Below are 15,110 nucleotides of genomic sequence, written 5' to 3'. Positions count from 1 at the left end.
CTCTCCTGAAGAAGTTAAAAATTAAATAGATGTAGTGAGGTCAGTGACAACACCACAATGTAAAGTAAATGCTCAAGACTTACAAGAACAATTTTTAAAAGTACAAAGAGAGATCAGGAGATAACTTTAAGTCAAAGGGAAATCAAAAAGTCCTTCTCAGAAAAAGAGACATTAGAATTTCAGTAAGTAGAGATGAGTAACAACAACATTTGGGCAGAAGGAAGAATAAAAAACATAGACGTGAGAAAAAACATCACACATTTGGGGAACAGTGTGCATAATTCAATTTGAGTGCATAATTCAGTTTGACTGTAATATAAAGTACATACAGAAGAGTAATCAGACAAAGTTAGGAGGGATGGTTAGGGCTCTAACTAGAGAGGGTCATGGGTGCCACAATTAGATCAGTCTTAAATATACAAATGCAGCTTCCAAAAAATTCTGAGTTGGGAAACACAATAGCAACCTAAGGAACATTAATATCACAGCAAAATGTATGTGTTAGAATATAATGATGGTAACGAGGGGCTGAGCAGCAGGCAGTAGAAGTAAAAAAAAAAAGGTGACAAAAGACAAATGAAGAGGCAGAATCTATAAAAACTTGGAAGATTAATGGAAATAAGGGAAAAGAGAACTTTTAAAAAAGATCTGGAGATTTTAAGGCTAGTATATTGAAAGTGTCAAGTCAAAAAGAATATATTTAAATTTAGGCTTGCATAGCTAGAAATACTGGACTCTTAAGAAAGAAGAGTTCTAGTTCATACTCAGAATTACAGAACACAGGCAAGTTCAGACAATCTTGGTGCTGATACAAGTTATTCAGGTTTACTTAAATAGGACTGAATTTGCCCTCCCTAGAAGCAATTGAAAGTGAATTTTAAAAAGATGAAACAAGAACCATAATGGCCTTGGTGATGGTATAGGAGTGTGTGTATGGGTGGGGGTAGGGGGGGAGGGGTCCTTGTGGTAGCAGCAGAGATCCACATATAATCTCTGAGGTATTTTCAGTCCTTCATAATCTAAACTTGAGTTAGACTGCCCATTGGAAACCTAAAGCCTTTGAACTGGGACATGAAGATAAATTTAACACTAAGGTAAGTGAAAAGTACTAGCATTTTTTTAATAAAAAAAAGTTATAAACAACTTAAGTTTTCAGCTCTATAAAAATAAATACTTTATAATAATTTAATAAACTCTAAATTCTAATTTTTAGAATTTAAATGAAATAGGACTATGCTGTATAAACATACCATAGGCTCTTAGTGTATCATTGAACTGTACTATACTGTAGCAGCCCTATTTTGCTAAAAGTGAAAATCTGCATTTTTGTTTCCCAACAAAATATCAGGAATATTATTTTTTTAAGTTCATAATTAAATCAGAAATCTATTACAATAAGAGTAGTACATGTGCTTTAACAAAAGCATTTGATTAAAAACATACATCTAAGCTCTAATAAGTAGACCAGATCTTATTTACAATAATGCATTAGCATCATCACCAAACCAAAACAAGACTTCCAAATATCTATGCATTTAAAATCTAGACTAAGGGAAGCACTGAGCTGCCAATACAAACGTCAAAGTATAAACACTATAACTTATATATTAAACTCATCAACAGTCCACTTAGGTCCTTGCTCAGAGTATATTTACTCCTTTTTTTTTTTTTTCCATTTATTTTTATTAGTTGGAGGCTAATTACTTTACATCATTGCAGTGGTTTTTGTCATACATTGAAATGAATTAGCCATGGATTTACATGTATTCCCCATCCCAGTCCCCCCTCCCACCTCCCTCTCCACCCGATCCCTCTGGGTCTTCCCAGTGCACCAGGCCCAAGCACTTGTCTCATGCACCCAACCTGGGCTGGTGATCTGTTTCACCCTAGATAATATACATGTTTCGATGCTGTTCTCTTGAAACATCCCACCCTCGCCTTCTCCCAGAGTTATTTACTCCTTCTTTACACAGAATTCTAAAAAGTATGCATTTGCTTTTCTGAGTTCACAGTAAACACACAACATGAAACTAAAAAACAGAAGAGGGCTCCAAGGTAAGAAATGGCAGTAGGAGTGTATTGAGAGTTGGTGAACATGGAAAGAGCTCTAAAGTACTAAGGAGTATGGACTTGAACCACTCTACCTTAGTTTAACCCTCACTGTGCTAACCAAATAATCTTCGGCAAGTTACTCAGTAACTCTGTAACTCAGTTTCCTCAGTAGAATAGAAATTGTAACTTCATAGGGTTTTTAAAGGAGTAAAAGCACAAAAGATGCAGAAAACAGTTTCCTGGCACAGATAATCTCTAAATAAAGGTTAACTTTTAGTAGAAATGAGATGAGGTTAAAACAAAAACCATAAAAAATGACTGAGAAAGAATAATCAATGAGGTTTAATGTAGAAACAAACAAACATACCCTTAAATGGGAGAGCTACAAAGAACAACTGCAGGGCAGAGTGACAAATTTTCAGTGTAGTAACTTTGCGTCATGGAAGAAAGATCAAATTATGATCCATACACTCTGCTTAAGAAGGCACAGTTATGAAAAGACTTATAGATTTGTAATACACAAAGTACTTTTTTCCCAAATCTTGGAACATTTGATTATTTTTAATAATTCATTCCTAAAAGTTAAATGTCCTAGTAGGTCTTTGAGATGGGAATACCAGACCATCTTACCTGTCTCCTGAGAAACCTGTATGCAGATCAAGAAGCAAGTTAGAACGTTACATGGAAGAACTGACTGGTTCAAAATTTAGAAAGGAATACCTCAAGGCTGTATATTGTCACCCTATTTATTTAACTTATATGCAGAGTACATCATGTGAAATGCCAGGCTTGATGAATCACAAACTGGAATCAAGATTGCTGGGAGAAATATCAACAACCTCAGAATATGCAGATGATACCACTCTAATGGCAGAAAGTGAAGAGGAACTAAAGAGTCTCTTGATGAGGGTGAAAGAAGAAAATGAAAAGGCTGGCTTAAAAACTCAACATTCTAAAAACTAAGATCAAGGCATCCAATTCCATCACTTCATGGCAAATAGAAGGGGAAAAGTTGGAAACAGTGACTGATCTCTCTCTTAGGCTGCAAAATCACTGTTGACAATAACTGCAGCCATGAAATTAGAAGATGCCTGTTTCTTGGAAGGAAAGCTATGACAAACCTAGACAGCATATTAAAAAGCAAAGACATCACTTTGTCAACCAAAATCCATATAGTCCAAGCTATGGTTTTTCCACTAGTCATGTAAAGATGTGAGAGTTGGACCATAAAGGCTGAGTGCTGAAGAACTGATGGTTTTGAACTGTGGTGCTGGAGAAGATTCTTGAGAGTCTCTTGGACAGCAAGGAGGTCAAACCAGTCAATCCTAAAGGAAATCAACGCTGAATATTCACTGGAAGGACTGATGCTGAAGCTGAAGCTCCAATACTTTGGCCACCCGATGCGAAGAGCGTACTCATTGGAAAAGACTGTGATGCTGGAAAGGATTGAATGCAGGAGAAGAAGGGGACAGCAGAGAACGAGATAGGTGGATGGCATCACTGACTCAATGGATGTGAGTTGGAGCAAACTCAGGGAGATAGTGAAAGAAATCTGGTGTGCTGCAATCCATGGGGTCACAAAAGTTGGACACGACTTAGCAACTCAACAACAACAACAAAAAATGCAAGGGCATCTGTAATATAATACTTTGTAACTGAACTATATAGTCTTCAATTATTATGAACAATCTGAGGGGTCAAATAAGCAGTTATGTTTTAAAATTTGGTGAACTTTTTCTTCTTCTTGGGCCTTCAGAAGCTTGAACCCAAACTAGCACCTTAACTTTAATATTAAACTATGTAAAACCCTATTATTTGTATGACTGACTTCCTTGCCTTAATGTTAATATTAAATTAACTTACTTGGTCCTGATTTTTATTTATTTTTCAATTTTATTTTATCAGGTCTTATATCTCTATAATTATTTACAGAATTAGATGGGCTTTTTTCAAAATGTAGGTATTTTTATGAAATTCGTAAAAAATAGAAAACATGGATATAACGAAGAACAGAGTAACATTTTATGAAGCATGAAATGAGGTTTTGCCTTAGGTTAGTACAATAGCAAAATTTTAAGATTAGTGATAGTATCCAATTAAGTAAAATCACCTGTCACAACAAATCAAACAAAAAACTTTTCTTCTCACCATTTCTGTGTGTAAGCATTTCTCTCATTTCCTCATGGTCACATGGATGAGTAAAATCAAACACACTGTGTCCAGTTAGTTCAAACTGTAAAAATAAAAACATTTTAAAAATTAGATCTATAACAAAATCATAAACACATACAGAACAGCTCTTAATATGTGGGCATTTTACCTGAGTTAATCCCATGTATTTGTTCACATTATCAGAAATGTAAATCATGTCACCATCATCTGTGAGAACCATAACAAAACCATCCAAGGCTTTCAAATAAAAGCAATTCATCTGTGCCTTCATTTCATCTTCAATATCCAAATCACCTAAAGAAAAAGTGGTTAAAATTTTATACTTAAGTGATAGTAATATTCAGATGTTTTTATAAAACTTTTCCCCAGATACTTTAATACATGTAGCACATATTTTTTTCCATGTATTTAAATTTTTTTTCTGTCAATTTTTAATACAGAACAGTCAAGGCCAGAGAAGAGAGACTAAATTTAGATTTTCCAGTTGTTTTTAATGATTATTTAAAGTAATGAAGCAAGGCAAACCACTGAAAAGAGAAGGGTCATGTCATTAAAAGCAAGATAGATATAGGTAGGTAGGTAAGTATGGCAAGAGAGAAAGAGGGGGAGGGAGGCCAATATCTTAACATTCCTGACTGAAGCTTTAAAAGCAGGTAATAAAAAGGATATCATGGTAAAGAAGTGAGAGTATGACCACCTTGCAAAAGTAATTTCCAATTACTTCTGATCTCTAATTTTTAGACCTATCATGTCCTTGTAAAACAACTCACCAGCATCCAGAAGTTTCCTCACACGCAAATAGCTGATGGTGAGCCTCATAACAGAAGCCTTATCAAGATGCGAGCTTACATTATGAGGGAGTGGCAACTGATGAGCAAGCTCATAAAAAACTTCAGACTCTTTACTTCGACGAGATCTGGCTGCATCTCTAGACTTCTCTTTTCGACGTTCAGAACTTATCCTATTTAACAAAAAAGGAGGAGGAGAGAAAAAAAAGAAATTTAAAAGTTTGCCTTTGCTTGAATAAAATTCATTTTACATTTTTCTGTTTACCATGAAAGGATTAGAAGATGCCATATAATTGTATAGAGATTTATCCTACTACATAAATGTATTTTTACAAGACAGCTATACAATTTTTTGGATTACTGTAGACAAAAGGAACTCTCACAAGAAGTCGAAGATAAAGCTTTTTATCAGATTGTCCAAACTAAGTGTTTCCTCCCTGGCACATCAAATTGGAGAAGATGTTTTTGATTTGTCCAAAACCTTACAAGTAGCCTGTATATCTAAGGCAGTACTTTCACAGCCATTCACAAGTAGTCTTAACTTAGAGCTTTCTTATCCTCTCCCCTACCACATGAGCAATATAGACTATAAGCTGTAGGAATTTATATTCGCATCTATAATCAGCTACTCTTTTCAGCTTGCTTACTCCTTTAGCAGTCCCTTATCTTTACTGACACAAAAGGTACCAAATAAATGCAGGGGTATGAAAGAAAAAAAAGATGTGGTGGCACAATACTAAAAATTTAAGAGAACAGGCTAAGAAAGATTGCTGGTGAAGATGAATGCATGTGTGCTCAGTCATGTCTGACTCTTTGTGACCCCATGGACTGTAGCCCACCAGGTTCCTCTGACCACTGGATTTTTGGAGTGAGTGAGTGCCATTTCCTTCTCCAGGGGATCTTCCCAACCCAGGAATCAAACTTCAGTCTCCTGCACTGGCAGATGGATTCTTTACCACTGAGCCACCTGGGAAGCCCAAGAAAATTACTGAGGGTGTCAATATAATTATGAATCTTTAGGCAACTCTTCCAAGAATAAAACCAGTTAGAAAGATTTTCATAAGTTATCCAAGCAGAACCATCTTTCTTTGCATTATCTATTCCTCCTGACCCAGGTGAAGGTAGACAAGGCTAACCTGGTTCTGGCCTTAGCTGCTTCTTTAGTAGCTATTGTTTATTAAAACCTACTACATATCAAATATTACCCTGTAATATTTGTACTTCTCTCAAAACAACCTATAAATAGATTAAATATTATCCCTATTTTACATACTAGGAATCTGGGATTCATTAGGTTAAAAACAGCCAGGCTGTAGCAGACAGGATTTGAATGCAGGTGTTTTCTTATTTAAGAAATGCAGGTGTTTTCTTATCTCTGCTCTTCCACAAGGCTTTATCTTCTTAATGCAGAATGCAGCTTCTACCTCAAATAGTCAGCTGCTCTCCCTATGACCCTCAACCTAATCCAACTAAGTCAATTATTTATTAAATGTTGAAAATAACCATTACCATTTACTAAGCACTGGACAGTATATAATAAGGATCTTGCCAGCATTATTTCAGTTAATCATCCTTATATTCTACAAACTAAGTACATAATTGCTTCCACATAAATCTCTTCTCCCTCCAGCGACCTGCAAAGCTACAAAGATTCAATCACAGAAGTAACATTCCCCAAAACAAGCAAGGTCCTCCTTCTCAGAGTATACTCCTGTTAAGCTGTATAACAAAAAGTGAAATTCTCGCAGCTGTGTTGTGACAACAGTGGTGATACAGTTTTCACGCTTGCTCAAGTTTGTGTGCTCATCTGACTTTTATACTTTCATAAGGAATGTGAATATTTGCTATTATTAGTAAGTGAACTTTGACAGAAAAAGTTCAATTCAAGCATCTAGATCAATTTAACTTGAGAATCTTGGGATTTAAGGTGAGCTATTAAAAAATATTACTACTTATAACTTGGTATTTGTGAATCAGGATTATCTCAATGCTGTAGAATTTTTTAAAAAAAACACAAAAACATATTACATGCTAAGGCTAACATGAAAATCTGACAATGTCCTCAGTCTAAAACTTCATTTTTTTATTTGCATTCATTGTTCTCACTGACTTTAAGTAAATGTTTTAAATATACAATAATAAAAGCTTAACATCTCAGACACTGTTTCTCTCACTTCTTTTTCCTTTTGGATTGGCAGGTAAGAGGCAGCAATGGCAGTGAGAAACACATTCCTATCTTGTTCAAGTAAAATCAACAACAACAAAAAAACAGTGATAATCAATGATCTCATGAAAAACATGGATATTGGTTCAAATGCCAAAATTAGTCCAAGGTAATCAGAATTTTACCAGAAACTTCCATCAGATTTACTAAGCCCTCTTTCATTTAATTACTCAACCAAATCTAAGCTACCAACAAATTACTACCCAACTGAAATACTTGGGAAAAACAAATCCTTATATTACATATTATATACTTTTAAAGGGCATCTGATCAAGCTAACCATCATGATGCATTATCTCCATACCTTTAGAAATATTTGTATTGTTCAGAACTTTGAAGATAATGATTGTCCAAGATACGGCAACTAAGTGTATAAGACAAATCCATTACAAATGACAGTTTGGATAAAACATTCAAAGGACAATGTACAAGCGAGTGAAGACTGTGAGAACAGGAATTTGAGCATTAGCCAAGTTTTTGGGGGGAAAAAAAAAGTAAGCCTTAACAAAGAAGTAATATGATACCTCAAGAGTTGACAAACCTAAATTAGATGAAGAAGGTGATGAAAATCAGTTTATCTTCTATTCATAATCAATCTAGACATAAAGCAATCAGGAGACCTGTAATAAAGATTTAATGAACAAATTTATCTGGTGTTCTTCACATGTGACTATAGGAGCTCTTAAAACATTTCTCAGGTTAAAGCTAAAACTTCCAAAACTCTTAATAAAGTTTCAGCATCTGAACTGCCCAGTTTCTTGTCTACTCACTGGAAGGCTCTTTTTATCAGGTCATACCCCACAGAATTATATTACTATTGACCAAGAATTATTTCTGGTAGAACATAGAGTCTAGGTTCCACAAAGGTGAATCCTGTACTATTTACTTACTTACTCTTAGATGGCACAATAAAACTTTTGTAGACCACAACAGGCAGATTTTTAGCATACAAATAAGGGCACCGTTTTTCTCTAAATTATCAATTCCATCTATATTGTTTTTATTAAGTACAGATCAAGTAAAGTTCTGCTATTAATATGTCTGCATAAGGTGCCATTCAAAATCTGATAGTCATGCTAGAAATCAGTCAAGAGTACAGTAAAAATTCTGTCTTTTGAATAGTTTGCTTACCCATTTCCATGACCATTTTAGAATCAATGTTTGAGTAAACTAGCAATATAGCTCAATCTTTGTGATGCTTTAGCTTTCACAAGCTTATTATTTCATTATTATTTAACATACAGTACTGTACAAAAAGCTAACAGTTATATCTTCATATGATTTTGTATAGGAAATACATTTACAGCTGCTGTCTTATTCAGTTTCTTATGTACAGAGTTCATGAATAAGCAATAGCCATTTTACAGAGAATGCCTATTATTCTTCAGACTAGTAAGAATACAAGATAATTGCATATATGTTAATTCATCTGTATTGTCTACTAATTGTGCAAGAAAGGCCTGTTTGCATTCCTAATTGTAAATATGTATGACTTTAAGAACTGAAGTTAGATCATAATCATTCAAAATGTTAACAGATGATCAGACATTTCTAATAAAGTTAATGTACAAACTTCTTAAAAATCAACTCTATTATTTGCTGCTTTAAATATTCTTTCTGACCTTGAAGGAACAAGTTGTTGTTTTGCACTTCTTGTGTAAGTATTTATATAAGATAGACATTTTGAAGTGAAATTCCATGATCTAAAGGATGTGGCATTTAAATTATCCTTTCCAGAACAGTTTGTTTCCATTTTTTAGTCTCTGCCAACCCAGGAATGTGTGTATTTATTTGCCCATGTTTTCTGCAGTAATATATCAATATTATGGATCTTTTTATCATTTTAATTTTTGCCAAGCTGATAGGTAAAATCTGTGTATCTCACTGTTTTCACTGCCCTGTACTTCTTGACGTCTCCTCAGGTTAGAGGAAATTCCAAGGAAATGTTCATTCTTTAGTTGGCATTTTGGCCTGCAGCTTTGAGTCTAAACATCTATACATGGTACATGCTATGTACACATTGGTATTCTAAACACTTTTCAACTACTAACTTATTTAAATTATTTTATCATCACCATATTACAAATAATGGGACGTGAACAGTTTACCCAAGTTTACGCAGTTAATAAATGGTAGGCCTGTATTCAAACAAGCAGTCTGACTCTAGAAACCATGGTATTAAATAACACTAGACTATGCTGCCTCTTGATGAAAGCGAAGGAGGAGAGTGAAAACATCAGCTTAAATCTCAACATTCAGAAAACTAAGATCATGGCATCTGGTCCCATCGCTTCATGGGAAATAGATGGGGAAACAGTGGAAACAGTGGCAGAGTTTATTTTCCTGGGCTCCAAAATCACTGTGAACAGTGATTGCAACCATGAAATTAAAAGACACTTGCTCCTAGGAAAGAAAGTTATGACCAACCTAGATAGCATATTTAAAAGCAGAGACATTACTTTGCCAACAAAGGTCCCTCTAGTCAAGGCTATGGTTTTTCCAGTGGTCATGTATGGATGTGAGAGTTGGACAGTGAAGAAAGCTGAGCGCCAAAGAATTGATGCTTGTGAACTGTGGTGCTGGAGAAGACTCTTGAGAGAGTCCCTTGGACTGCAAGGAGATCCAATCAGTCCATCCTAAAGGAGATCAGTCCTGGGTGTTCATTGGAAGGACTGATGTTGAAGGTGAAACTCCAATACTTTGGCCACCTCCTGCGAAGAGTTGACTCATTGGAAAAGACTCTAATGCTTGGAGGGATTGGGGGCAGGAGGAGGAGAGGACAGAGGATGAGATGGCTGGATGGCATCACTGGCTGGATGGCATCACCGACTCGATGGACATGGCTTTGGGTAGACTCCAGAAGTTGGTGATGGACAGGGAGGCCTGGCATGCTGCAATTCATGGGGTCGCAAAGAGTCGGACATGACTGAGCGACTGAACTAAACTGAATTGAACTGATGCTGCCTCTCAGAAACTTATTTTAATTACCAAGATAAGTACTTATAAGTCCAGACCATTATTATAAAGCTCAAAATTGGTTTCCTTCACATCTCCAAAGACATAAAGGGGAGGTACAGGGATTGGCTTTGGAATTTAGGACCTGATCCTCAACTATTCAGAGGAACTCTTTTCTGGAGTCTGCTTGTAAATCCAAACTTCTAATCGAAAGGCAAGGCATCTTTCTGCCCCACCAACTACTTCTTAAAGCAAAGCAACTTTTAATTGGTACTGCCATCCACTAAGGGGAGAGAATCATATACTCTCACTAGACTTTATTTTTAATTTGTAAAAGGAATATCTCTAATTAATTTGAATATCTTAGCTCACTATTATTGGCGTTTTATTTGCATAACATTCAGATCCCCAAAGTAAAACCAATCTGCATACATACTTCAGCAGATCTGGCCAGGCATAAGCCAATTCCCAAGATACCTTATTTACACAAAGTACCACGAGAGAAAAGATGTAGAGAATCCCCCCCACTCCCCCCCTTCAAACACTTATTGAGCACTTACTATGTGCAAGGCACTATGTACTGCTTTCACATACATACAATGCTTTCATTATATGTATTTAATTATCATAATATTTTAGAGAACCAAAACACTAGATGGGAAGTGACCTTCCTGAACCTCAGAATAAATTTCATTCAAGAACTATTAATTCAATAAATATTTATTGAATATTTATCAAGTACTATGCACTGTGTAGGTACTCAGAATATAGTGATAAGCAGAACAGCCCTCATGGAACATAGCCAGCCTCCCCGTTAGTCTACTAAAGTAGTTACTTAATGCAATACTCGCAAATGCCAGTCAAGGTGCATTGTAATTACCTGGGAAAGTCAACATTTCAAACTTCTGGGCTCTATCTTTGTAAATCTTATTCAGCAGATCTGAAGTAGGGCCCCTAAATCTGGGTTTTTAAAAACTCCCAAAATGTGTATTATACACAGTGAAATTTAGGAATCACTGACTGAACTAATCTTCACTGTCATATTCATTTAATGTTGCCCTCCAATTACTACCTCAATGATACTTTCAAAATAAGAACTCTGATATTATGTCCTTAAAATCCCATCAACTGTACACTTGACAAAGTCTAATTATTCAGGTCAAATCTTCCTTTAGCTAGTTTCCTGCCCATCTCTTCATCCTCATCATTTCCCACATTTCTTCAGCCATAGTGCAGTTACTCAAAAGCATAATAGCCTATTCATTGCTGGCTCACTTTTAAAGCTCAACATTCAGAAAACTAAGATCATGGCATCTGTTCCCATCGCTTCATGGGAAATAGATGAGGAAACTTTATTTTGGGGGGCTCCAAAATCACTGCAGATGATGACTGCAGCCATGAAATTAAAAGACACTTACTCCTTGGAAGGAAAGTTATGACCAACCTAGATAGCATATTTAAAAGCAGAGACATTACTTTGCCAACAAAGGTCCCTCTAGTCAAGGCTATGGTTTTTCCAGTGGTCATGTATGGATGTGAGAGTTGGACAGTGAAGAAAGCTGAGCGCCAAAGAATTGATGCTTGTGAACTGTGGTGCTGGAGAAGACTCTTGAGAGTCCCTTGGACTGCAAGGAGATCCAATCAGTCCATCCTAAAGGAGATCAGTCCTGGATGTTCATTGGAAGGACTGATGTTGAAGCTGAAACTCCAATACTTTGGCCACCTCCTGCGAAGAGTTGACTCATTGGAAAAGACTCTAATGCTTGGAGGGATTGGGGGCAGGAGGAGAAGGGGAGGACAGAGGATGAGATGGCTGGATGGCATCACCGACTCGATGGACATGGCTTTGGGTAGACTCCGGGAGTTGGTGATGGACAGGGAGGCCTGGCGTGATGCAGTTCATGGGGTCACAAAGAGTCGGATACAACTGAGCGACTGAACTGAACTGACTGACCCTACTCTCTCTGCTGGGGTATCCTTCTCAATATGTAACTTGGTAAATTTATGTGAGAAACTTTCAAAATTCAATTCCATCATCATTTTGTCTCTGCATTCTGTCTTTCAAAACTGCTCCTCTCCCCTAGATCTGTCCACTCTGGTTATTTTGCTATAATTATGTTCCTCTGGTGGCTCAGACGGTAAAGCGTCTGTCTACAATGCGGGAGTCTGGGGTTTGACCCCTGGGTCAGGAAGATCCCCTGGAGAAGGAAATGGCAATCTACTCCAGTACTCTTGCCTGGAAAATCCCATGGACGGAGGAGCTCCTCCGTCCATGGGGTCACTACAAGTCAGACACAACTGAGCAACTTCACTTTCACAGTCCCCTGGGATTCCCTGGTAGCTCAGACAGTAAAGTGTCTGCCCGCAATGTGGGAGACCCGTGTTCGATCCCCAGGTCAGGAAGATCCCCTGGAGAAGGGAACGGCTACTCACTCCAGTACTCTTGCCTAGAAAATTCCATGGATGGAGGAGCCTGGTAGGCTACAATCCATGGGGTTGCAAAGAGTCAGACACGACTGAGCGACTTCACTTTCACAGTCCCTTAAAGCTTCTTGGAGGCAGGAAACTGCCTCATTCATTTCTGTGTTCTTAGTAGGAAACGTGCACAAGTGGCTTTAGTACTTGGCCCAAATCTGCTATTTGATTTGACTTCAGCACTGAATTTGTGCTTTACCAGCACTCCTATGATCCTATAGATTACAATCATAATTAAACAGCATAACAATGTCAGCACTATGAACAAGGCATACTATTGGGATTTACTGTGATTATCCAGATATGCACTTTCAAATATAAGTAAGCATACTACACATAAGTTAGAATGGGGGGAAAAGCTAAAAAATAAAAAAAATAAAAAATTCACTAAGCAGTATTAACTGTGAATAGCACCAATATCATCACCAAGAAGAATAAGTGATCTCAACAGAGGAGAGATTTAGAGCACAGGCAGAGAGCTGAGAAACTAGAATACCAACTTGCTAAAAGGAAGCTTGAAGTTTAAGATTACTTCCCCTTATCACTGCAATCTATGTCACGAAAAATGCATGAGATATAGTTAATGCTGTTAACCAATTAAATCAACACCTTTATCACAGTTATTTTATGTTTTCCTAGTCCAGTTGGAAACACGGTAGTTGATTCACTTTGTTTTCTATATAATCTTTTCCAAGAGAGTCTTGTAATTATTATAATACATGAAAGTTTTCATTAAGTTGATTTCTAACCTCGTTGCCCCCCCCCCCCCCAAGGGAGGGTTACACTTAGACAAGTATTTTGTATTTATTATTAAAAGTATTCTTATTATCCCTGGAGGAGGAAATGGCTACCCACTCCAGTATTCTTGCCTGGAGAATTCCATGGACAGACGAGCCTGGAGGGCTACAGTCTATGGGGTCACAAAGATATGTTACAATACAGTAGTATGCAAAAACAGCAGGCTTTACAACAAAATTTGAGTATGAATCAGTTTCTCTCTATGTAACACATATGTATGCATATAAATAAATTTATAACTTACAAATGCACAGATAAAACCAGAAAAATACAATGATACAAAGTGTAGCAAAGTTACAAACGTTAAAAATTAGCAGTTTCAAGATGGCAGAATCATTTTGTTTTTAAGAAAAATTCCCATTGAATTAACACAACACTATCAATGCACCTGCACTGAAAAACCTGAAAGAAGTAGTCATGTAACTTTTAAACTTGTTTCCCAAAAAGACTAACTGAAAACAAGTTAATTTTTTTCTTCATTTTGGAATAAAGCAAGTACAATCATACTTCTTCCAGGGAATGGAAAGTAAAACTGAGTAAACAATATAATTCAATATTTTCAATTTCTCATTCTAATCAATTTTCAGATTCTGAAAATTAAACACTTTGTAATTAATTTTAAATTCCAAAAAACAGGTGAAATGGTTTGTTTCTAACAAAAAAAAATTGAGAATACATGCAATTGTATTATTTTTGAAAGCAGCTTAAGATTTTATTGGTTTAGATGATCATTATCTTACTTAGTTGTTGCTGTTTAGTCAGTAAGTCATGTCCAACTCTTTGCAACCCCATGGACTGTCACCCACCAGGCTCCTCTGTGCATGGGATTTCCCAGGTAAGAATACTGGAGCAGGTTGCCATTTCCAACTTAATATGTCCAACTTATAAACTTATGATCTCTTAAATGTACACAATTAGAGAAAGATTATTCACCTTCCAATAATCTCACAAAGTGCTTAGTTTTAACACTATTTTCTAATGTTCCAGTGAAATAAAAAGAAAAAACTCAATCAGTTTGAAATTAGAGGGTACATTCTGAAAATGAAATCTGTATCACATCTGAGATAGCTTTAATATGTAAATGTCCTATTTATGCCCTAGTTAAATTTCTTAATTTGCTAATAGATTTACATCTGTTTACATGATTGTGTGTGTGTGTATTGAAGTTCTGTTTTAAAAAAGAATATGCTTTTGTTTTTCTTAACTAATGATTTAAAAATCATCTCTCTCTTGGTTCAGAATCAGTCCTGAGCCTCTCAAAAAAAAAAAATCTCTAATCCCCTACAATATATAAAGTACCAGATAAATTAAACCAAAAAATGTTAAGTTATTACTCTAAGATGGAGGTTCTCAAACTTTAGCTTCCCTCACAATCAGAGTTTCCAAGTTGAAAGACTGGATGGGTCTACAGATCTGTAATGCTAGTAAATTAGCAGGTAATACCAAAGATGTTGGTCTGGAGAATACCTTGAGCCCCTCTGCTCTAGGAAAATACTTTGTTATGTGTCCTTCAAAAATGCCCAGAGAAGTAAAAGATTGTTTTTCAACACTCAAAATTGTTTACTAAATACCTTCTCTTTAAAAAATCTGCCCAAATTCTTTACAAACACAGACAACATATCTGGACTGTAAGACATTAACACTGC

At 36.2% G+C, this 15,110-nt stretch overlaps 1 protein-coding gene across 1 annotated transcript in view; it reads right to left on the bottom strand.

Annotated features, from left to right (window-relative positions):
* HIF1A (hypoxia inducible factor 1 subunit alpha) overlaps positions 1 to 15,110 on the bottom strand; it is a 47,684-nt gene that overhangs the window by 19,172 nt on the left and 13,402 nt on the right. The window contains exons 2-4 of the mRNA XM_020896417.2: positions 4,995 to 5,185; positions 4,373 to 4,518; positions 4,201 to 4,285 (exon numbers count right to left, since the gene is read on the bottom strand). Coding sequence (XP_020752076.1) covers positions 4,201 to 4,285; positions 4,373 to 4,518; positions 4,995 to 5,185 — 422 coding nt within the window. The remainder of the gene's footprint in view (positions 1 to 4,200; positions 4,286 to 4,372; positions 4,519 to 4,994; positions 5,186 to 15,110) is intronic.

This window comes from Odocoileus virginianus, chromosome 6 (assembly GCF_023699985.2).
Source record: "Odocoileus virginianus isolate 20LAN1187 ecotype Illinois chromosome 6, Ovbor_1.2, whole genome shotgun sequence".
In the NCBI taxonomy this organism is placed as follows: domain Eukaryota; kingdom Metazoa; phylum Chordata; class Mammalia; order Artiodactyla; family Cervidae; genus Odocoileus; species Odocoileus virginianus.
The sequence above is the reverse complement of the archived record's forward strand: the minus strand, read 5'-3'. Positions and strand labels throughout refer to the sequence as shown.